The sequence below is a fragment of the Macaca mulatta genome, chromosome 10, assembly GCF_049350105.2.
Source record: "Macaca mulatta isolate MMU2019108-1 chromosome 10, T2T-MMU8v2.0, whole genome shotgun sequence".
In the NCBI taxonomy this organism is placed as follows: Eukaryota; Metazoa; Chordata; class Mammalia; order Primates; family Cercopithecidae; genus Macaca; species Macaca mulatta.
In genome coordinates, this window is record NC_133415.1 from 8,566,945 (window position 1) to 8,588,174 (window position 21,230).

A 21,230-nucleotide genomic window follows, 5' to 3' on the forward strand; every position below is an offset into this window, starting at 1 on the left:
GCTAGCCCAAAGATCCAGGGGCTCTGCCTGATTTTACGCACAGGCACCCCCTGCCCCCATCACCCACCATGCACACACAGACATACACATGTCTGCCCAGAGTTGGTTAGAGTCTACTGGCTTTCTCCCACCTAAAGGAAATATTATAGACCACCCGGTACTGAAGGCAGTGATTAGAAATGGGAAGTTGTGAAATAGAGATGACTTGTTTCTTTACCTTGGGCATTTAAAAACCACTATGATATATGTTTTTCGTTCATAGGTTTGTCTACAGATTTTGAGCATCCGAAGTTGATCCCTGACTAAGTATACTTTGGTGCTCCCTCAGCCTTTGAAGAAATGTCTGTCACGTATGATGATTCCGTTGGAGTAGAAGTGTCCAGCGACAGCTTCTGGGAGGTAATGCACCTGCTTTCTTCCAGTGAATGAAGTGGCCAAGCCAACAGTGTCTGGCAGGCCCTTTGGTTTTTTTGGTGGAGGTTGGGAAATGAGGTGAACATACCCCAAAACCAGCCAGGGATTTGTAGTCAGACCTAGATAGTAGCAGAAAAGGTGTGGACACTTGTTTTTAGGCAGTTCAGGTATGCCTTAGCCATCATCGAAGGCAGTAAACTTACCTTGCTAGGAAAGTCTGATACTTAAAGAGATTAGGGGTGTTTATGAAAGGTCTTGGCGATCATCTTCCTTTTTATGTTTGCCATGATGTGGGTGGGAGAGACAGATGCTAATTGCTCAGCTTATCCTACAAGGCACTTTACTGTTGAGTTTTATGTGGAAACACGGAGGGCTGTGATTTGACATCACGCTGGACAGCACAGGCAAGTGGCCAGAGGGCCAAACGCCTTCAAACTTGTTTGAGCATCTGCTGCCAGTTTATACCTGTGAGTGGCTCTCTTCCTGATTAGATTATTTTGTGTTTTTTTTTGTGGGGGGCGGAGGGCATTGTTCCTGAGTCCCACTTACTTTTCCTGCCTGCTAGTTAATGGAAAGTCCATCTTTTTTTTTTTTTTTTTAAACAGTTGAGGTCTTGAGAGCGTAGGCTGGAGTGCAGTGGCACCATCATGGCTCACTGAAGCCTTGATCTCCTGGGCTCAAGCCATCCTCCCACCTCAGCCTAGTGAGCAGCTGGGACTATGGGAGGTCAATTTTTGGTCTAATTTTGTCCATGTGGCAAAATCCCTGGAGCTTTCCTGGCCTTCGCGGAAAGAGGCTTTGCATGGCTGGGAGCGGTGGCTCACGCCTGTAATCCCAGCACTTTGGAGGCCGAGGCGGGTAGATCATGAGGTCAGGAGTTCAAGATCAGCCTGGCCAACATGGTGAAACCCCATCTCTACTAAAATACAAAAAATTAGCCGGGCGTGGTGGCAGGCACCTGTAACCCCAGCTATTTGGGAGGCTGAGGCAGGAGAATTGCTTGAACCCAGAAGGCGGAGGTTGCAGTGAGCCAAGACTGCGCCACTGCACTCCAGCCTGGGCAACAGAGCAAGACTCGGTCTCAAAAAAAAAAAAGAAAGAAAAGGAGGCTTTGCAGTTAGAAAACTCTGAGCTCTGATTCCAGCTGTGCTGTTGCTGGCTGTGTGACTTTGGGCAAGTTGCTCAACTGATCTGAGCCTTGCGATCTTCATCTGTGAAGTGGGGGATACTGTTGGCCTCTAAGGAGGGCTGCCAGGACAAGATAAGAACATGGATGGCAGCACCCACGTGGATGCTTCTGTGACACAGGAGGCTCCAGTAGTAGAAGAGATGAGGGTGATGCCCTGGTGTTTGCTGGGGACTAGCATGAAGTCATTTTATAAACAAATGATCAGTGATAGATACTGTGACATAGACAAGTGATCACAGTTGCCCAAGTTTAAACAAAAGATGGACAAGAAGCTCAAAATTCTGTCAACACATTTTTCCCCTATGTATTGGACAAAAGATCATCGACTTTTAGCCGAATACCTTTGTTAAAATTATGTGTTAACTGAGTACCTACAGTGTGCTAGGCAAGGGATGTGGCAGACCAAGTCCCTGCCCTCCAGGAGCTGGCTTCTGCCACAGCAGAAGTAAATGTGGAAAGGCACAGAGCATGCAGGCCCTCTCTGCTGCCACCCCTCGGCTGGTGGCATCCTTCTGGAGGGGTGAAGGGGGCACCCAGCTCAAATTTCAGCAGCTGGAGAGGCATATCTGCCTGGGAAATATTTCACTTAAGACACCAAGAGTGACAGTCAAACAGGTCACCAGCCCCATGTCACAGCATGCCAGGAGGTTGGCCGTGAAACTAGATGAAGCTGTGTCAGAACCAGTAGTTACAAGACGTGGTTTGGAGGTGCCCCTGGAACAGTGCTAGAATTCAGGACTGCCTCTGCCCCCACCTGCAGGTACAGGTTCTAGTAGTCAGGTCCCGCTGGCTGGCCCCCCCCAGAGAAGCTGTGGCCTCGTTAGTGCAGGAGCACTCATGGAGCCAGCAGCAGCTGTGCAGAGCCTTCCTGTGAGCTCGCCGGCCTTCAGAAGTGCAGGCCCTTGTTCTCAACACTGAACCAAAACTATAGATAGAAACCTTTCCAGTTATGGGGAGCTTCTTTTTTGTAACTGTAGTGACATTGCTGGCTGGCATCAATCATTCCCTGCCTTGAGCTTGGTGATGGTGCACACAGGACAAGCACACTCAAAAGGCCCTTCCTTGTGAGGGATAGGTGGGGAGAGGCAATGGGGACAGGGGAAGACATTGCTTTGGAACCAGGAGGTCTGGGTTTGACTGCTGGCCTGATCACTTACTTCCTGTGTATGGCTTTGGGCAAGTTACTGATTTTTTTTTGCCTTCATTTCCCAATCTATAAGATGGGGGTAATAACGGTACCCATATCCTAGTATTGTAAGGGTTAAAAGAATGAATAAACGTTAAGTGTTTTAGGGCGTCAGGGCAAGGCTGGTGGGGGCCCTTCCCTCTGACATGGGAACTGAGGGAGTCGGTGCACACAGTCAATGTCTGTTCCTGCGGTGCCCTTGGTGGCATTGTCTTCGTTACCCACTTGGTGGCAGAAACGGCTGGGAAAAGAGCTAAACTGTAGCTAAATATAGTGCTATTACAGAAGTCTTCAGCTGCCTGTTAAAAACATTTAGGTGAATGTTGCCAGTGTATATTGTCAGCATATATTATATCAAGTAGCTTTAACAAGCCCAGTAATTAAACTCTTATGCTCCCTGTTAAATTCTCAACCGCAATAATGTCAGTAGTCAAGAACGTCTCCTTTTGCCTGAAAACGCTCAGGCGGGCTCTGCTCAGGTTGTGATGCTGTCCCTGAAATTGCTCTTCAGCCGCTGTCAGCCCCACAGTGCTGTGGTCGTCCGCCTCCTCCATGATGGATGTTCGCTGAGTGGCGGAGCGACTGCTCAGTGGTGGCCTGCTGGGATCTGAGAGACTCAGGGGCACACTGCCAACTGCACATCTTCCCAGGCAGATGGCAAGTTCCTCTTTCCCATAGAAGGACACTTTTCCATAGAAAGCCTTGTGGTCTTGAGGTGAAAAAGTTTTTTGTGTTTAATTTTACTCCTTCCCACCAAAAGGTGTTAACTGGAGTATGTCACTCCAGAGCCATCTTCTGTGTGGCCCTGTCCTCCAGGAGCCTTTGGCTGTGACATTTACAAGGAATAAGGTAGACACTAGGCAGTTCATCATGCCAGGTGCTATATGATTTGCTGGGGTTGCCATGGGGGAAGGAGCAGGGAAGGCAGCATGGGCCAGGGACATTGCTGCACTCGGATGCTTACTAGACAAATGAAGGAACCCATACTGACCTGTGGGAGGAGAGGTTACCCACAGGGGCATGATGCTGAATAGAGCTATTTAATGCGTATTTGGAAGGAGTACCTCCTGCATTCCCCAACCCTGTAGATATAGGGGGAAAAAAAAGAGGAAGAGAGGAGAGGGGATCCAGTTCCCACAAAGAAGATGCTTACGGAGTATGAGAGCAGGAGGGACCACCCCAAGCTCTGCCTCTCAGTGACATGGTCTGCTGGGCAGCGCGGAGGCCTGTGGCTGAGTAGGGTTGGGCCAAGAATTGGAAACAAGTAGAGGGGATGGCATTCCAGGTTGGAACCAAGTCTGGAGCCTGAATGAGTGTGGTCTTACAGAGTGCTGAGGACCTTGACCTTTTTGGTGCTAAGGGCCAGTTTTGGAGCAAGATGGGAAGTCGTGTGGGATTACAGTGGCAGGGCCAGGTGGAGGCAGTTCCCCAGGTGGGTCGCTCCCTCAGCAAGTCAGAGCCTGGTCTGGTCTGCCCACAGGCTTCACAGCAGGGTATGGAAGCTTGGCTGCTTCTGGCAAGTTTTCCTGACTTCTTGCAGGAGCCCAGGGGCCCTCCTCCTGCCTCTCCGCTTCTGGGCACTGCTTGCAGGCCTTCTCTTTGGTTCTAGGAGCTGGTGTACAAAGGGCCTAGGCTGTGGGCCATGGGACTTTTCAAGTGTCACCGGTGCTTCCTGGCCTCCCTTGCCCGCAGTGGGCTCTGGGAACAGGATGACAGGTCTGTCCCCAGCAGGGCTGAGAGCCGCTGCCTGCATCTCTGAGGGCTCCTTGGGGGCCAGGCCAGGAGGGCAGACGCCACTTATTTTAGGAACTGGAGCCTGAGTCTGCCTGAACAAAAGCTCCCCAGAGACGGGATTTCTGCACAGCTGTCAGCTGGCCGTGCATTTAGAGCTCAGATCTCCTGGATGAAGCCAGGCTGGGTCTGACCTCTCTGCACTATCTTATGGGCACAAAGAGCCCCTGAGAAGAATATTTGGGGAGATGAAGAGAACATAAGTATCTTGTGTCAAATATTCTGGGAATGTTAGCCCCGAAGAGTTGGCACGTGACTCAACATTTACCGTTCCCTGCCAGGAAGGCGCTCTCGGTAGGTTGTTTGTAACTCGCTCTCAGTCGGGCTGGTTTCTCTCAGACTCTAGCACTGCAGGACAGCTCATTGTGTGATAACACCTTCATCTTCGTTGTCCATGTGGAGCGATACTTTCCCCATCCTTCCATACCAATTTTATAGGACACATATTTAGAAGCTGCCATGACCCAGGCCCTGGGCTAAGTCCTGGGCACCCTAAATGAGAGCACAGCCTCGGGCCTCCTAGAGCCAGAGCAGTAAGGAGGCGGCTGAGCAGTGCCCTGAGCGCAAGCACGAAGTGAGCGAACGACAATACCACCTCGTGCTCAGCAGCAGTGACCGGCTCTGTCTGCTGTCCAGCCGCCTCCACACGCCGACCCCGACGGACTTTTCCCTGAGGTGGCCTGCCTGTGTCAGCCCTGCGGGAGCGGTGTGCCACAGCCTCGGGCTCCTCGGGACAGGGTGTGCATCAGTTTAATTATCACCCCACCGTGCTCAGACATGGCTCCTAGAAGGTTAGTGATCCACTAAAGTTTAGTTTCACTAAAGTTTCTAAAAATTACTATTAATTCTTTCTTTTCACTGAACTGGTATCTGCTGAACCATGAGCAAGGATTAAGGCATCAACTCCTCAGTCTCCACCCCACTGCTAGGTAGCCCATCGAGAAAAGCAGATTGGACAGCTCCCTGCCCTGCTGGGAAGCTTCAGTTTTCTGCATCACCTTCCAAATAGAAGCATACTCTTTCGCATGGCCAAGACATGAGCATGTGCTGACAGCCAGCTGGACTCCCTGGCTCTTCCTGAGAAGCTCTGCCCTGGGTTGTAGCCAAGCTGAGCCACCCCAGGCTCCCATCCACAGAGATCTGTGACCTGCCTGATGTGGCCCCTGACCGCTCTGGGCAGGCTTGGGCAGTCTTCCCGTGTGCTCTCCAGCATTTCCTAGGCTGTAACATGGCATTGCTAATTTCCTACTTCCAGGATGGTTGTAAGAATTACAGAGAACACCCACCAAGAGGCTAGAATTGTGTGTGATACTTTTTTTCTCTTTTTGCAAAAACTTTTTTTCCTACCCCGATGTTACACACAAAATGTAGACATGGTGTATATTGCATAATCTTCGTTTAAGGCTATCCTTATTTTGGGGAGAGTTGCGTTTCTGATGGCATTTGGCGATTCTGGGATTTCTGAACGGGCTGCTGCAGCCCGCTCTTCAGAGCGCTGTTTACCTACCTTTTTCAGGAATGAGTTGTATTGACGTGAATTTCTTCTAAGCCTGTGAGAAAATAGTTTTCCTAAGATCCTGTCCTTCTTAGGTGGGTGACCCTCCCCCTGAGCTATAGTGGACATTCCCATTATGGTTCAGATAGACCTTGTTGTCCTGTGGGGCAGATCAGGGCCCTTGACATGTGGGCTGCCTTTGTCTTGGCGAAGTTTGGCTGACCCTGAACTTCGTGACTCTTCAGAATTAGGTGTTTTTAAATAGGTGGTTTTCACAGTTTAGAATACACAACCTAAGCAAAGACAGAAGTCAACACTGGACAGACTTTGACATTGAGATTAGAGCAGAAAGCAGCCTTTGCTGCCCAATCTCTACCCAGTAATGGAGGTTTTTCTTTTTCTCATGATGTGATGGGTTTTAACCAAGCCGTCCTTTGTCCCCCTTGATCAGTCAGTCAGGCTCGTGGCTGGCCTGAGCTTGGGACTGGGACACAGAGGTGAATGTGACAGGGACAGTCCCTTGTCCTCTTGGAGCTCACAGGCCAGCAGCAGCACAAGACAGTTCCACAAGTGACTGCCATTTCCCTTGGACAGTTTTCAGCACTGCTGCCATCGCTGTCCATGGCCACTGTCCCCTAGCTCGGCAGGAGCAGGGAGGCCCTGCTTGGCTGGTGTTGCCAGGGCCTGGTGCCATGCACAGCACATGGGAGGGACTTACATACTTGAAGGAGTGGGTGGCGGTGGGTGGTCAGGTAGATATGACTGAAGCTCTCCCAGGAGCCTCGCCTGCTGGGTTCCGGTAGCTGCAGAAGTGGCCTGGTTCCCATAGGTAGCTTCCCACGTGCAGGGCAAACAGGGCGGGGACCAGCCCCGGCCAGCATCAGTCCCCTTTACCCATCCACCCAGGAGTACTGCAGGGAGCCAGCCGGGCAGTTTATTTTGGCTGGCTGCCACAGGCTGTCGAATCTGTCATTTTGTTTTCAGCTCTTTCATGTATGACATCTACAACATTGTCTTCGGCCTGTGTGCTCAGTCATTCCCGATACTGGGAAAAATCAGGTTCCACTTTTAGTGGAAGAAGGGAAAGCAGAATTTGGGGTGCACTGTCACAGGTCAGGCCCAGGCCAGGGATGACTCTTGCTGGTAGTTGGGCCCTGGGCCAGTGGACCGTTGAGCCTGTTGACACCCAGAGTTTATCTTGTCTGAGGTCACAGAACACCTGCATGGCGGGGCCAAGTCTAGATGACTCCCGAGCCTGAGTGGTCTCTGAGCATCCTCTCTACACTTACCGCTTCTGCAGCCACACACGGGAGCATTGCACATGCGGAGACAGGAAAAGGTGGATGAGTATGAGTGAGGTCACCTTTCCTTCTGTTGTGCAGGCAGACCTGTCTCCCCCCGTCTGAATGCCGTCATTCTAAATGCAGAGAAAGAGTTCTTTGGTTTTGTGTTGAGGGAATTTAGCACTTTGGGGTTTTGTGCTGTCAAGAAGCTTGTCTTCTGGAGATAAAATTTAAAACTTTTTTTTTGTGTATTTCTGTAGATGAAGATAAAATTTTATTTTCTTATTTGATTTCAGTGGTGTCAGAGTAGCTTTTAAAAACTGTTTAAGAGACCTGTTTTTCCTCTCTACTCAGTAACAAATCTCCTTTCATTTTAAAGCAGGTGGGGTCTGTAGTGCTCGTTAGACTGGTGGCTTAGCTCCATGGAGACGTGTGGATAAACAATTGTTTGAGCTGGGCACATGCAGGGGGGCAGAGCTGGGGTGCCCAGGTACCGAGATGGGGAGAGGAGCCCACATTCCAGTAGCGGGGACTGGTAGGGTAACAGGAGTCATGAAGTAAACCAGGATTCAGGTACAGGGGGCTAGGGCCAGGGTGGAGGTAGACTGGAGTGCAGTATAGGGGGCTGTGGAAGCACCAAACCGGGGAGAGGAAGGAACGGAAGGAGGCGGGGAGGCTTCCTGGAAAAATTGCTCCTCCACCTTTTCCCAGCTGGCAGTTTCCCCACTAGATCATCGGCTTTGGACCTTAGCGGTCGAGCCAGTTTTGGATGTCTCACACTCCCCGTCAGTCAGGGGGTGCCTCGGGGATTCTGCCAAAAGCCTTGGGTCTTCAGCGAGCTTAGGGACCGGGCAGGTGACCTCGCGGCTCTTCCAGCAAGGTGATGCCTGCGTCAGTGGGGGTGCATCCCTGAGGAGTGAGGGAGAGCAAAAGGGGCAGCCACGGACCAAATTCCTGCCACTTGCTGGGTGCTCAGCTGAAGGCAAGTGAGCAGTGCCTGTCTTCCCGGAGACCCAGGGCTCCAGGGTGGGGTCTTGGGGGCTATGGCACACAGGGTGGCATATGCTGCGCGTGTGAACGCCATGTACGGTGTCGCAGGGCCTTCTCGATGTCTGTAACATGCACCAAGGGAGCAGAGCATGGGGAACCTGGCCGACGACCTCGAGGAAGAGTTCAGTTCAACACAACTTTGCGTAAACACATCCTTCCACTCTACGTTATTTATCTTATGTGTTCTGCCTTTGGAGTTAGGATCCAAAAATTGCAATTTCTGGGTTTCTGTGTCATCTATTTTTTATTTTGTCGTTTTGAACATTTCAGTTAGAGATTCATAACTCAGCGGGTCTTTAAGGTTGTTGAAATCTGGGATTTGTGGTTTTAAATAACCAAACAGCGAGGAGTGCTTTCAGGGTAGTGAGCTCCATTTTCTTTAGCTTTGTTCTTGAGGATACAGGTTTCAGAAACAGAGGATACGGCCAGTCAGTGTTGGGGGCAAGAACTGAAAACCCCAAGTTGAGACAGAAGCGAGGCCCCAAGGAAAGGACAGGACTAGTGCTGGGTCAGAATCAAGCTGGAATTGCAGATCAGACTCAAGGCGATTCTGAATCTCTAACCCTCTTGGGGCCTGCAAGGTAAATAGCATCACCTCATTTGCAGATGGGGATCCCCAGTGAGGTTAGATGTTAGTCTGAGCTTGTGGTTCAAGGTAGCACCGAAGTATGGAACTCCTAGGGCCTACATTCCAGGGCTGAGACAAGTTGGAAGTCCAGTGGTGGACGAGCTGGTAGGAAGTTTGGGGACCAGGATGAGTGGAATCCCATAGAAATGAGGATGTGGAAATTGCAGTTTGGCACCTGAAAGCAAGGCACAGACTTGATAATATTTCAAGGACACCTGTTACTCTTTGGTGTTTTCAAACACACATCATAGATTTCACAACCCTAATATCAACAGTCATCCCCGTTTGGAAAGGAGGATTCAGCATAGGGGTTAGGATAGGTTGGAAGAAAGTTGCCTGAAGCTGTCACCATGGGGACGCCTCCAGTTGTGTACAGGATACAACATCTGCCAGGCACACGCACACCCTCCCCAGGGAAGGTGGGTGAGAGGTAGTGACTCTGCAAGGCACAGTCCTGAGGAGAAGGGACTCAGTCCAGGCGCCCCCGCTAGCTGCCTGGGGCACGGGTTGCTTAGGGATAAACTAACTCAGGCCCTGGATTTCCCTGAAAGCTTTGTAGCTGCAGTGAAGGCCCGGTGAGTTCCTGCAGCTGGCTGTGCTTACGTGACTCTCTCAGGAATGTGGCAGAAGCGCCGGGAGCTGCTCTTCTGCTGGCCATGAAGTTACTGGCTGATGACACGCTGAGAGTTGATTCCTTTTAGCTGCCATGGAGAGAGCTCGTGTGACTCGCAGGATTAAGAACTGATAAATAGCCTGGGCGTGGTGGCTCACGCCTGTAATCCAACACTTTGGGAGACTGAGGTCAGTGGATCACTTGAGGTCAGGAGTTCAGGAGCAGCCTGGCCAACATGGCGAAGCCCTGTCTCTACTAAAAATACAAAAATTAGCCAGGCATGGTGGCGCACACCTGTAGACCCAGCTACTCGGGAGGCTGAGGCAGGAGAATCACTTGAACCCAGGAGGCGGAGGTTGCAGTGAGCCGAGATGCACCACTGCACTCCAGCCTGGACGACAGAGCAAGACTCCGTCTCAAAAAAAAAAAAGAACTGATAGATAAAGGATCATGAGTTGTTTCGTTGGCCGTGCCTCTGAGGTCTCAGCAACTTCTCAGTCCCTTCCTTTCCAGGGGGAATGGAAATCCCATCTCCCAGCACCATTTGGGCTCTGAGAAGATAGGGTGTCCTCTCTCTGCCTGGCATGGATGATGGAGACATATAGAGACATAGTAGTTGCCCTCAGAACCCACTATTTTGACGCATTTTGGCATGGAACAGCACATGTTCACCGGGAGAGGGGTGAGCTGTGGGGGAGGTGTCCCGGGGCAGCAGAGCCCCCATCTTGCTCTCCGTGGGCCTCATGGCATTTTCCTCAGCTGTGAGAAAGCGGCCTTGCCTCAGAGCTGCCTTCAGCTACTGCCTCAAACATCGTTTCCTCCAGGCAGCCGTGACCACCCAGAGTGTTCCTTCTCAGAAAGTGTCACTGCCTCATTGCATTATTTTTCTGGCCAGAAGTTCCATGAGGGACAGTCTAATGGCAGTTTGTTCACCACTATATCCCTAGGGCCTCGTGGCCCTTCACACACAGTGGATGTTCCTTAAATACCTCTCAGTGGCAAGAGGGTGTTGCCAGACGCTCAGAAATGGAGTGATGAATGCTTCCGTGGGGAGCCAGCCAGCTGGTGGCATCAACAGACTGGAAACTGCTCCCTCTGCACCCTGGAGAGGAAGGGCCAGGGGCGAGCCAGCTGGTCTGAGCTGAGCCAGGGAAGGAGGAAGCCCTGGTGGTGCCCCTGCGGGCAAGCCCATGGAACCAGAGTCAAATATTTGACCCAGAGCTGCTCAGGTGTGCCAGGAACCGTCAACATCATCTTCAATCAGAAATCCTGGAATTGTGAAGGCTCACCTCACCCCCCACCCCAACCCCCAGACAGGATGAAGAAATGGCTTAGCAAGAAGTTCGGTCTTGTCAGGCGATCGCCATGGCAGGTGGAGAGCACAGCTGGCTAGGAAGAAACCTACCCTGCAGTGTGAACTCCTCCTATCCTGGGCCATTTGGTCCTCACAGGAATAGCCCTGACTCTGCCTGACAACTGAAAGGACAGAAATATATGGAGAGGGACTTGTACAAAGTTACACATTTCGGGGCAGGGCCAGATCTGTGCTGCTTCCCTCATGAGAGCAAGTGAAGGGAAGGAGGTCTTGTTAGGGCTGGGAAATCTGATGGATTTGAACAAGATATTGAAAGCATTTTGCCCGTCTTGTTGCCAGCTACAGAATTGGAATTAAGGAATTCCTAAAGAGTTGCCTCATCCTTGTCTGCCAGGCTGGCAGAGGAGATGCTAGAGCTTCTTGGCATACTTGGTCAGTTTTGGATAAAACATTTGACTCTGGTTCCACGAACTTGCCTGGAGAGGGGTGCCACCAGGAGCTCTTCTGTACGTCAGGTTGGCACAGCTGGCTCACCCTTGGCCCTTCCTCTCCAGGGTGCAGAGGGAGCAATTGTGGTGCTTTTGGGCCTTCAGGGCCACAGATTAAAGGGGAAGATCATCCTGAGGTTAAAATCAAGCTCATCGGGCCGGGCGCGGTGGCTCAAGCCTGTAATCCCAGCACTTTGGGAGGCCGAGACGGGCGGATCACAAGGTCAGGAGATCGAGACCATCCTGGCGAACCCGGTGAAACCCCGTCTCTACTAAAAAATACAAAAAACTAGCCGGGCGAGGTGGCGGGCACCTGTAGTCCCAGCTACTCGGGAGGCCGAGGCAGGAGAATGGCGTGAACCTGGGAGGCGGAGCTTGCAGTGAGCTGAGATCCGGCCACTGCACTGCAGCCTGGGTGACAGAGCAAGACCCCGTCTCAAAAAACAAAACAAAACAAAACAAACAAACAAACAAACAAAAAAATCAAGCTCATCCTCGGCAACCGGTCCTAGTAGTTTACAGGCTTGGGGTTCCTGGGAACTTCGTTGGCATATAGTGGGGACAGGAGCAGGGCCTGTGTGTGCTGCTTGGAGTCTGGAATTCTGTTGTGACTTGCTGGAGTCCACAGGGCTGGCTGGAAGCACATGCACCATCTCATGTTGACCTGATAAATCTCAGTTTACACCAGCTGTGATCCTGGCCTGAGGGAGGTTTGGGCAGGTGGCCTCTCTTTCTGTTGCATGACCATGAGTGACTGCATCTCTTCAAACTCCAGTTTCCTTTTCTGTAAAATAGGGACACTAGGTCAGGTGCAGTGGCTCATGCCTGTAATCCCAGCACTTTGGGAGGTCATGTTGGGAGGATTGCTTGAGCCTAGGAGTTTGAAATCAGCCCTGGCAACATAGTAAGAACCTGTCTCTACAAAAAATAGAAAAAATTAGCCAGGTGTAGTGGTACATACCTGTGGTCCCACCTACTCAGAGGCTGAGGCAGGAGGATCGCTTTAGACAGGAAGGTCGCGCCTCTGTGATGTGCCACTGCACTCCAGCCTGGGCAATAGAGTGAGACCCTTCTCTCAAATAATAAAATTTAATTTAATTTTTAAAAATAGACATTAATAGTATCCCCTGGCTAGCACTGTCACAAGATTAAGTGGAGTGGCATGTAAAACTGTCAGTACCCTGCCTGGCCAAGTGTGGGCATGCTCTATTAGGATGCCGTCGCTAGTGAAAATCACTCAGTGTGATACCTGTTGCCGGGAGGCTTGCAGTCTAGCCAGGGAAGTGAGGCTAATGTGCTCGAGGCAATTTTGAGACGAGCTGTGACCCGAGGGGCATGGGGACGGTATTTGGAAGGGCCATCATGGCCTCCAGCTGGACCAGATGGCAGGAGTATCCTCAGACAAGTCGCCCCTGTCTGTGTGGGTGCGGATGGTGTAGACTGGGCTGGTGCTCCACGCTGGTGCTCCAGCAAGGACGGGCTGCATCAGGGAAGCCTCCATGGGGAAAAGGAGCCAGGACTTCAGAGAGAGCTGGGATGGGGGCAGGTAGGAGGGGGACTTGCTCATCAATACCGTTCCTGTTTCCATTTCTCCACCTGCAGTTGATACCTAGGCCCCCTCCCCATTTCTAATGTTACAGCTTTTGTTAGCATCTGCTGTCATAAACTTCGCACCCCTACTTCATGTGCACACATTCTTAATTGATGTAAATGGCATCATGCCCCACATCATTCTGTTCTGGGTCAGTGTGTCGGCGTAGTCGTGCACATCCTTCTTTCTCCTGCACTGCTGGGCCCTGTGCTTCCCTGTGCATTCCCCAGGGAGAGGCCCCTACCTGTCCTGGGACCCAAGGGAACATTTCTGTGGGGATGTAAGCCCGGAATGAAGCTGCCGGGTCATTGTAGGGCGCGTGCATGCTTCATGGCTGAATGGCTGCCTGGTTGTGCATAGAGGCCTGCCCAGTCTCTTCCACCAGGATATCCAGTAAAGGGTGCTGTACACCCACCTCTGCCCGCACTTGGCCTTTCCCACTCTCTAATGACTGCAGTCTACAGGCATAGAGCTGCCTTGCTGTTCTCAGGCGCGTGCCTCTGGGTACCCACGTACGGGACATCTCTGTGTGCCCTTCGTGCTGTCATCGCAGCTACTCGGGAGGCTGAGGCAGGAAAATTGCTTGAACCCGGGAGGCAGAGGTTGCAGTGAGCCGAGATCGCACCACTGTACTCCAGCTTGGGCAACAGAGCTAGACTCCGTCTCAAAAAAAAAGAAAAAGAACAGTTTTGTTGAGGGAGCCCCACCCTAAGTCACAAAGGTATTCACGTACATTTTCTTCTGGTCATGTTTTATGGCTTTACCTCACATTTTTATGGGGTGCCTGCTGTGTGGTAGACCCTGTGGAAAGCAATGGAGAAAGAGTGGTGGATTAGAAAGACACAGGTCCACACCCTCTTAGGGCCCAGAGTCTGAAGGTGTTAGGGGTTGAGAGCACCACAGAGCTTGGCATGGTCCTGTGTCTGCACAGCAGACTTTCCCCAGCATCCTTGTGAAAGGCACCTCTGGACTCTTCACAACAGATGCATGCAGGATGGAGGAGCTGACGTGGCCTCTTCGGATAGTCCCCTCAGCATGCCTGTGACAAGCCACTGGGTTTCAGGTAGAGCCCCTTTCTCTGCTCCTGATTGCACGGATGTTTCTGCACAGGGATGGTTGAGATTCCAGCCCCCACCTCATCCTAGCTGACTTTAAAACTGAGGTTTGGCTGACACTGGGTTCTCAGAGGAACGATTAGAAGCCTGGCTCACTGAGAGGTTGTGAGTGCGGCCTGGAGGAGGGCAGGCGGCAGGGCGAGTCCTGGCTCAGGGAAGGGCATGGGGAAGGGAGTGGATTCCTTGGAGGCAGAGCTCGATTGTGAGAGATGTGGCCCCCAAGGCCCATCCCTGGGAGGCAGGAGAGCGGCCTCCGGAGTACCCTAGAAAGGAGGTTCTTGGCCGGGCACAGTGGCTCGCGCCTGTAATCCCAGCACTTTGGGAGGCTGAGGTGGGCAGATCACCTGAGGTTGGAAGTTCGAGACCAGCCTGACCAACATGGAGAAACCCCGTCTCTACTAAAAATACAAAATTAGCCGGGCGTGGTGGCACATGTCTGTAATCCCAGCTACTTAGGAGGCTGAGGCAGGAGAATCGCTTGAACTGAGGAGGCAGAGGTTGTGGTGAGCTGAGATCGCACCATTGTACTCCAGCCTGGGCAATAAGAGTGAAACTCTGTCTTAAGAAAAAAGAAAGGAGGTTCTCTTTCCCAAGGTGGGCACAACCTGGAGAAGGCGGGGATGCTGTATGCAGAGAAGCCTGTCTGGGAGCCAGGGATCCCACGACCTCTGTCCCCACATCCGCCACCTGGAGGGTGGGCAGCTCCCTTTTTTGGCTCGCCTGCCCTGGGTTCCACTGGGCAGCCCCGTTCTTTGGAGGCTGCTCTCAATCCTTCCTTCCAGGATGTCCCCACCCCTGCCAGCCTTCTGAGCCCCACCAGTCCCCAAGCCTGATGCCTTTCAGGATGCAGGCCTAACCCTCCCAGTTTCTCAGCATCTGCCCTTCCTCATTGCCGGTCGCTCCCTGTATTCTGTGTTCCATTCCCAGCCGACTTCTCTCAGGGCCCCAGGGTCGCCATGTGGACACACCTTCCTTTTGCCGGTGCTATTCCCTGTGCCTGGAATTATTTCCCTGGCCTCACCTTTAATCTGGGCAGCCTCCTACCTGTCCTTGAAGATGCCCTTTGGATATTGCCTTCAGGATACCTCTCACCCCCTCCTCCCAGTGCCCTAGTTCCAGTGCCCTGTGCCCAAGCGCTGAGTCCCTCAGTAGGAACATGCTTGGCACTCCGTCTGCCAGGCAGTCCCTCAGGGAAGTGAAGGGACGTCCAGGCACATGTATGCTGAGCATTTGTCTTTAGTAGCTTAGTTTCTGAGTGGAGTGAGCCTGAATTTAGAGGAAGTTAGATACATAGCTTCATACCTGGTTCAAAAATGAGGATTTTGTGAATGAAGCCATTAATATCACAATTAATATGTTTGGAAGAAAGCATGCTTATATTCAGTTTCTACCTAAAGTTTTCTGCTATTTGGCTGTCCCAAAACAAGCTCATGTTTTGAAAAAGTAGAAGAGAGCTGTTTAATTACAAAACTGATAGAGCAGAAATAGTTAACTATATATGTGCTAATTTTAATGTATGATTGATTTGTTAAATATTTGAAAATTAATTTTCTTGCATTTTAAAAACAAGTCATTGTTATACCTTTGATTTAAAAAAAAAATGTATTAAAAAGGAAACAGGCCAGGCGCTGTGGCTTACACACGTCATCCCAACGCTTTGGGAGGCCAAGGTGGGAGGATCGCTTGAGCCCAGGAATTCAAGACCAGCCTGGGCAACGTGGCAAAACCCCATCTCTGCAAAAATTACAAAAATTAGCCAGGTGTGGTGGTGCGCACCTGTAGTTCCAGCTACTTTGGAGGCTGAGGTGGGAGGATCACTTGAGCCTGGGAGGTTAAGGCTGCAGTGAGCCATGATTGTGGCATTGCACTCTAGCCTGGGCAACAAAGCAAGACCCTGTCTCAGAAAAAAAAGGAACAAACTTTAGTCAAGAAGGCATACAGATGGCAAATAGTCATAAGAAAAGATTTTCAGTATTATTAGACTTTAAAAAGGTGCAAATTAAAATCACAATGCAATATTGCTACACTAAGTAGAATGGCTAAAAATAACAGAACAAAATACCCTGACAATACTAAGTGCTGGAAGCATGCAGGATGGGGAACTCTCATACGTTGCTGATGGCAATGCACAGTGGCACAGTTACTTTGGATAGCGGTTTGGCACTTTGGTTAAACGTACATGTGCCATGTGACATTTCCACTCCTAGGTATTCACCCAAGAGACATGAAAGTATATGTCCCCACAAAAGACCAATAGATGAACATTATAGCTTCTTTATTCATAATTACCCCAAACTGAAAATGACCCAAGCAGCCTTTAACAGGAAGAATGGATAAACAAAATCGTGGTATAACTACACAATAGGATACTGCTTAGCAGTAAGAAAGAATGAACTTCTAACATAGACAGCAACATGGATCAGTCTCAGAAGCATTATGGTGGGTGACAGAAGCCAGTCTCAAAAGCCAGGCTGCATACTGTGTATTCCAAATATCCTTGCCATCCTGGAAAAGGGGCAGAAATCATGTCTGTGGTTGCTGGGGGCTGTGTGGGGAGGCGATGGGGCTGCAAGGGGGTACAAAGGCACTGCATGAGAGATGGAAGTGTCCTGTTCCTTGCTGTGGAGACGGTAGACAGTGGTGTATGTTTGTTTACACTCATCTAAGTGTACCCTGTAGTGGGCAGTTTTGCCTGTGTGTAGATTCCATGTCAACCTAGAGAAACAGCCAGCAGTAACTCTGCTCCCGGGATGACTGCAGTGCTTTGCCCAGGGAAGTGGGAAGGCCACATTGCTCTGTCCCTGGTGGTTTATGGCGATAGAGACTTGCAGCGATGGCCTGTCACGAGCCACCACACAGCCGTTTCATTAACAGGACAGCACGGCCAGTGTTGCTGGGGTGCCTTGATCCCAGCTGTTTGGCGTACTCCCCTTCTCCCATTGGCTCTGTGCTCAGAGCTTGCCTCTTGTCCCCAGCAGTGGTCACAGGACCAGCACAGCCTCCTCTGCAGCCTCTAGGACCAACTGGGAGCTTACATGGAAACCTAAGATGTATACTTACGGAAACATTCTTCCTGTATTCATCGCGGCTTTCCAGGTTTCAAGAGTTGTGGTGTAAATGTGTGTTGCAGCTCCTGTGTGTGCCGATGGGTGGTACCAACATGTGACTTGTTAAGAAATATCCTTTTCTTTTCCCTAAAGCTTTAACCAAGGATTCTGAAAATCAGAGAGGTAAGCAGGTTTCAAGAGAGCCAAAATACATGATTTGATGGTGATTACCAATTTGAATACTGTTGGTAATAGACAGATGAAAACCAGCTCTGGGTCGTGGCTTCATGTCAACTGTCAAGGCTAAGTTAGGGCTGTGTTACCTCAGCTCCTTCTACCACCAGCTCGGCGATACTAAGTCGCTTGTTGGGTATTTTTTTTCGTCCTGCCGTCAATTTCAAAATGACAGTAAGGCCTCATTTTAAGGGAAGCTACCACATAATGTCACTTCCAGTGAGCTGTGAAAATGCTCGCTTTCAACTTCCTCATAGGAGCTGCTCGAGTATGGAGTGGACGCTCAGGTTCAGCTCGTGTTTTGACGAGCAGACGAGCTGCCAGCCTTGCCGGGGGAGGTCTTTGGAGGGAATGAGCAGAGCCGGAAGTCTCATCTGCCTCTGGAGAAGGCTGCCCAGGCTAACCACCTTCCAGGGGTCTTTGCTGTTCACAAGGATTCTGGTTCTCAGCCCATCTAGCTCAGCCTCAGGGACAGCCCTTCCTCCAGATGCTGCAGCCCCTTTCCCTCCCCTTACCCATCTCTGCAGGGCTAGGCAAAGAGATTTTAGAAAAGGTAAAACTGACAAGGGGTTGACTAAGATTTTTGAAGGCAATGGGAGAAAAAGGCTGAAAAGAGACCATCTTTCTGTCATATTTCCTTTGGGTGCTCAAGTTATCAGTGACTGTATCCTTTCAAGCCAGCAGCTCAAAGAATGAAACATAGCAAACATTTTCATTTTCACCCCAAATTAGCCATTAACATTTCCTCAGTTACTCTTTTAATACTTATAACTTAGATGAACTAGTTTCTCTTTTCATATGCGAAAAAAGGCAGTCAAAACTCAGCTTAGCCCTGCAAAACCTTTGCCATCAAGACAGTCCTACCTGGAATGCTTTGAAAAACTGCCTTTGGGCCGGGCTTGGTGGCTCACACCTGTAATTCCAGCGTTTTGGGAAGCTGACGCAGGCGGATCACAAGGTCAGGAGATTGAGACCATCCTGGCCAACATGGTGAAACCCTGTCTCCATTAAAAATACAAAAATTAGCTGGGTGTGATGGCATGCGTGCCTGTAGTCCCAGCTACTCAGGAGGCAGGAGACTGAGACAGAAGAATCGCTTGAACCTGGGAGGCGGAGGTTGCAGTGAGCCGAGATCGCGCCACTGCACTCCAGCCTGATGACAGTGACACTGTCTCAAAAAAAAAAAACCACAAATGCCTTCAACTCGAGCCTAGCCACTGTGGCTGCAGGATCTTGACTAACCATGTAACTTCTCTAAGCCTTTGTTTCCTCATCTGTAAAATGGGGACACTTATTCCTACTAGGTTGGGGAGACAATATTTGGAGGTGTAAAACACCTAGCAGGTTGCCTGGCACATGGTAGGTGCTCAGGAAGTGGAAAAGTTTTTACGGCTATGATTGGGAAGTAATAACCCAGCACAGGATGGATGACATCAAAGCAGAAGGCTTTGGTTAGATGTCACCTACTCCAGGAAGCCGGCCCCAGCTTCTCTGTCTGCATGAGGTGCTCTTATAGGCATCCTCAGCCCCACCCCTTCTTCCATGATAGCCCTTCCTGAGCCAGTCAGCCTCCTTTCCTGACCCACGGCCCAGTTTCTGCTTGGTACCCAACCTAAAGAACATTGAGAAGCCCCCGTTCCCTGATGTGTATGATCTCATTAATAATAAAAATAGAGAGGTTGATTAACTACACGGGTTGCCTTTCAAACTGTGGGAGTGGGGTGTGGTAAACGTGACCCCAGGGGCGCATCAGGGCCTGATTGGCATGGAGGCCATTTATGCAGCAGCCAAGGACAGGCTGCCCCAAGCCCCCTGCCTCCCAGCTAGTTGTGTCTCCTAGGTCGGGAACTACAAGCGGACTGTGAAGCGGATTGACGATGGCCACCGCCTGTGCAGCGACCTCATGAACTGCCTGCATGAGCGGGCACGCATCGAGAAGGCGTACGCGCAGCAGCTCACTGAGTGGGCCCGGCGCTGGAGGCAGCTTGTGGAGAAGGGTAGGGAGGCCCCGGCACAGGTCCTGTGGCCTGGAGGCAGCTATGCCCCAGCTACGGGCTCTGGGCACGTTGTGACCCTCTCTATGCCAGTTTTCTGTCCTTTAAGATTGGGGCAAGAGTGCATTTCCCAGTTCCAGAGCAGGGTGTGATTTTTATGGGGAGCATTAGTGTCCGTCACCAGCAGGCACAGGCTCCGTGAACTTTTGTCCGCTTTCCTCGGGGACACAGGATTACAGCCCTTGTCATCCATAGGATACACTTGCCCTTGCCGAGTTAACTGAGAGCTCGGGTAAGTTCCTATCCCGTGGGAGGCCTTGCTGCTCGGCACCTTGGTTTCTAACACAGAGAGCCATTTATTTTTAAACTTGGCCATGTAGCAGGTCAGATAAGACTAGCTGGCAACACCTGGCAGTCTTTCTGAGTTTAAATTTTAAGGGAATAATTATAGGTGCTATATGGTGGAGGTTTCACTCCCTTCTGTCCCCACCGAAAAGCTCAGAAGCTTCTGCAGCTTCATCACTGCCACTGTTGTGTGGACAGGGGCCATGTTTAGAACACACTTCCCAGCAGTGAAGGGGGAGCTTGACTGATTACAGGCTTTCCGGCACAGAAGCAGAGCAGCACAGGTTTCTCAAGGTGTGTTTTGGGGCAGGCTCTCCTGTGCTGACCAGCTGTCCTCAGGAGCCAACTGGGGAGCCAGGCCCCAGGCGAACCAGGTCTAGTCCAGCTGCCTGTCCTTTCCCGTCATGCTGACACGGGTTGTGTGTGTGGGCTTAGCCTAGTCCTTAGGGCAGGGTGTGTGCCCAGGCTGTGGAGCAGGCACGTGGTGGAGGAGGGGCCTGGGGTAGGTCTGCTCCCTCGGTCGGTGGCACTGTCATCATTTCATTTCCACCTGCTCCAGCCCCTCTCCCGGGATCCAGCTGTCAGTTAGAGCTTGAGGTTTACAAAGCTCTGGTCCAGAGCAGGCTCCTGCTTCCTCCTCTCCTGCCTCCTGCAGGATGGGCTTCCATTCTGCCGAGGGGACAGTCTTCATTCCAGTGTTCTCGAGCTTGTGCTCAGAGCCAGGCTCTTTCTGGGAGTGAATGAACACGGTCCTGCAAAGGGAGGCAGCACAGGTCTAGCCAAGGGCCAAGCAGGGCAGATAGGAGCCACGCCAGGAGAAGCGTTGGCATGATGTGGATGGGTGCCCAAAACCTGGGAGAAGCGTCTGCTCACTTCAGAAGGTCCCCCCTTCTTTGGCCACTGTTAAGTAAATTAAGACTTCTAAGATGTGGAAATTGGAGTTTTTAAAGAGTTCAGTGGCTTTAAATAAAGGAAAGGCATGGCCAGATGCAGTGGCTCACGCCTGTAATCCTTGCACTTTGGGAGGCTGAGGCGAGTGGATCACCTGAGGTCAGGAGTTTGAGATCAGCCTGGCCAACATGGTGAAACCCCGTCTCTACTAAAAATACAAAAATTTAGCCGGGCGTGGTGGCGGGCACCTGTAATCCCAGCTACTTGGGAGGCTGAGGCAGGAGAATCACTTGAACCCGGGAGACAGAGTTTGCAGTGAGCCAAGATCGCGCCACTGCACTCCAGCCGGGGCAACAAGAGCGAAACTCCATCTCAAAAAATAAAAATAAAAATAAAGGAAAGGGATGTAATACCCCAATTTTCCTAACACGAGTGGCAAAGCAAATTCAGCTTCAGGAACTGAAAAAGGCACAGAGTCCCTGAGAGAAAAATATCTGAAACCCCGAAAGGAAACCCTCTGTGGTCTAAATGCCCACATTGAACAGCCAAGGTGTGAGCAGA

At 51.1% G+C, this 21,230-nt stretch overlaps 1 protein-coding gene and 2 long non-coding RNA genes across 41 annotated transcripts in view; 2 read left to right on the forward strand and 1 right to left on the reverse strand.

The window, feature by feature from the left end:
* The window catches only part of PACSIN2 (protein kinase C and casein kinase substrate in neurons 2), a 146,227-nt gene that overhangs the window by 103,028 nt on the left and 21,969 nt on the right, over nt 1-21,230 (forward strand). For 24 of the 39 annotated variants that reach the window (XM_077949407.1, XM_077949423.1, XM_015150501.3 and 21 more), the window contains 2 exons: nt 263-399; nt 19,280-19,436. In XM_077949407.1, coding sequence (XP_077805533.1) covers nt 340-399; nt 19,280-19,436 — 217 coding nt within the window. In that variant the 5' untranslated portion in view covers nt 263-339. Of the gene's footprint in view, nt 1-262; nt 422-17,358; nt 17,389-19,223; nt 19,462-21,230 lie in introns of all 39 variants that reach the window. The other 15 variants (XM_077949414.1, XM_077949427.1, XM_077949417.1 and 12 more) reach the window with 6 other exon arrangements.
* LOC144331628 (uncharacterized) lies at nt 706-21,065 on the reverse strand. Its single transcript, XR_013398938.1, has 2 exons — nt 18,582-21,065; nt 706-968 (listed from the first exon to the last, which is right to left on the reverse strand). It is a non-coding gene; the product is annotated as an uncharacterized LOC144331628 (long non-coding RNA).
* Nucleotides 11,815-14,733, forward strand: LOC144331626 (uncharacterized). Its single transcript, XR_013398936.1, has 2 exons — nt 11,815-14,248; nt 14,313-14,733. It is a non-coding gene; the product is annotated as an uncharacterized LOC144331626 (long non-coding RNA).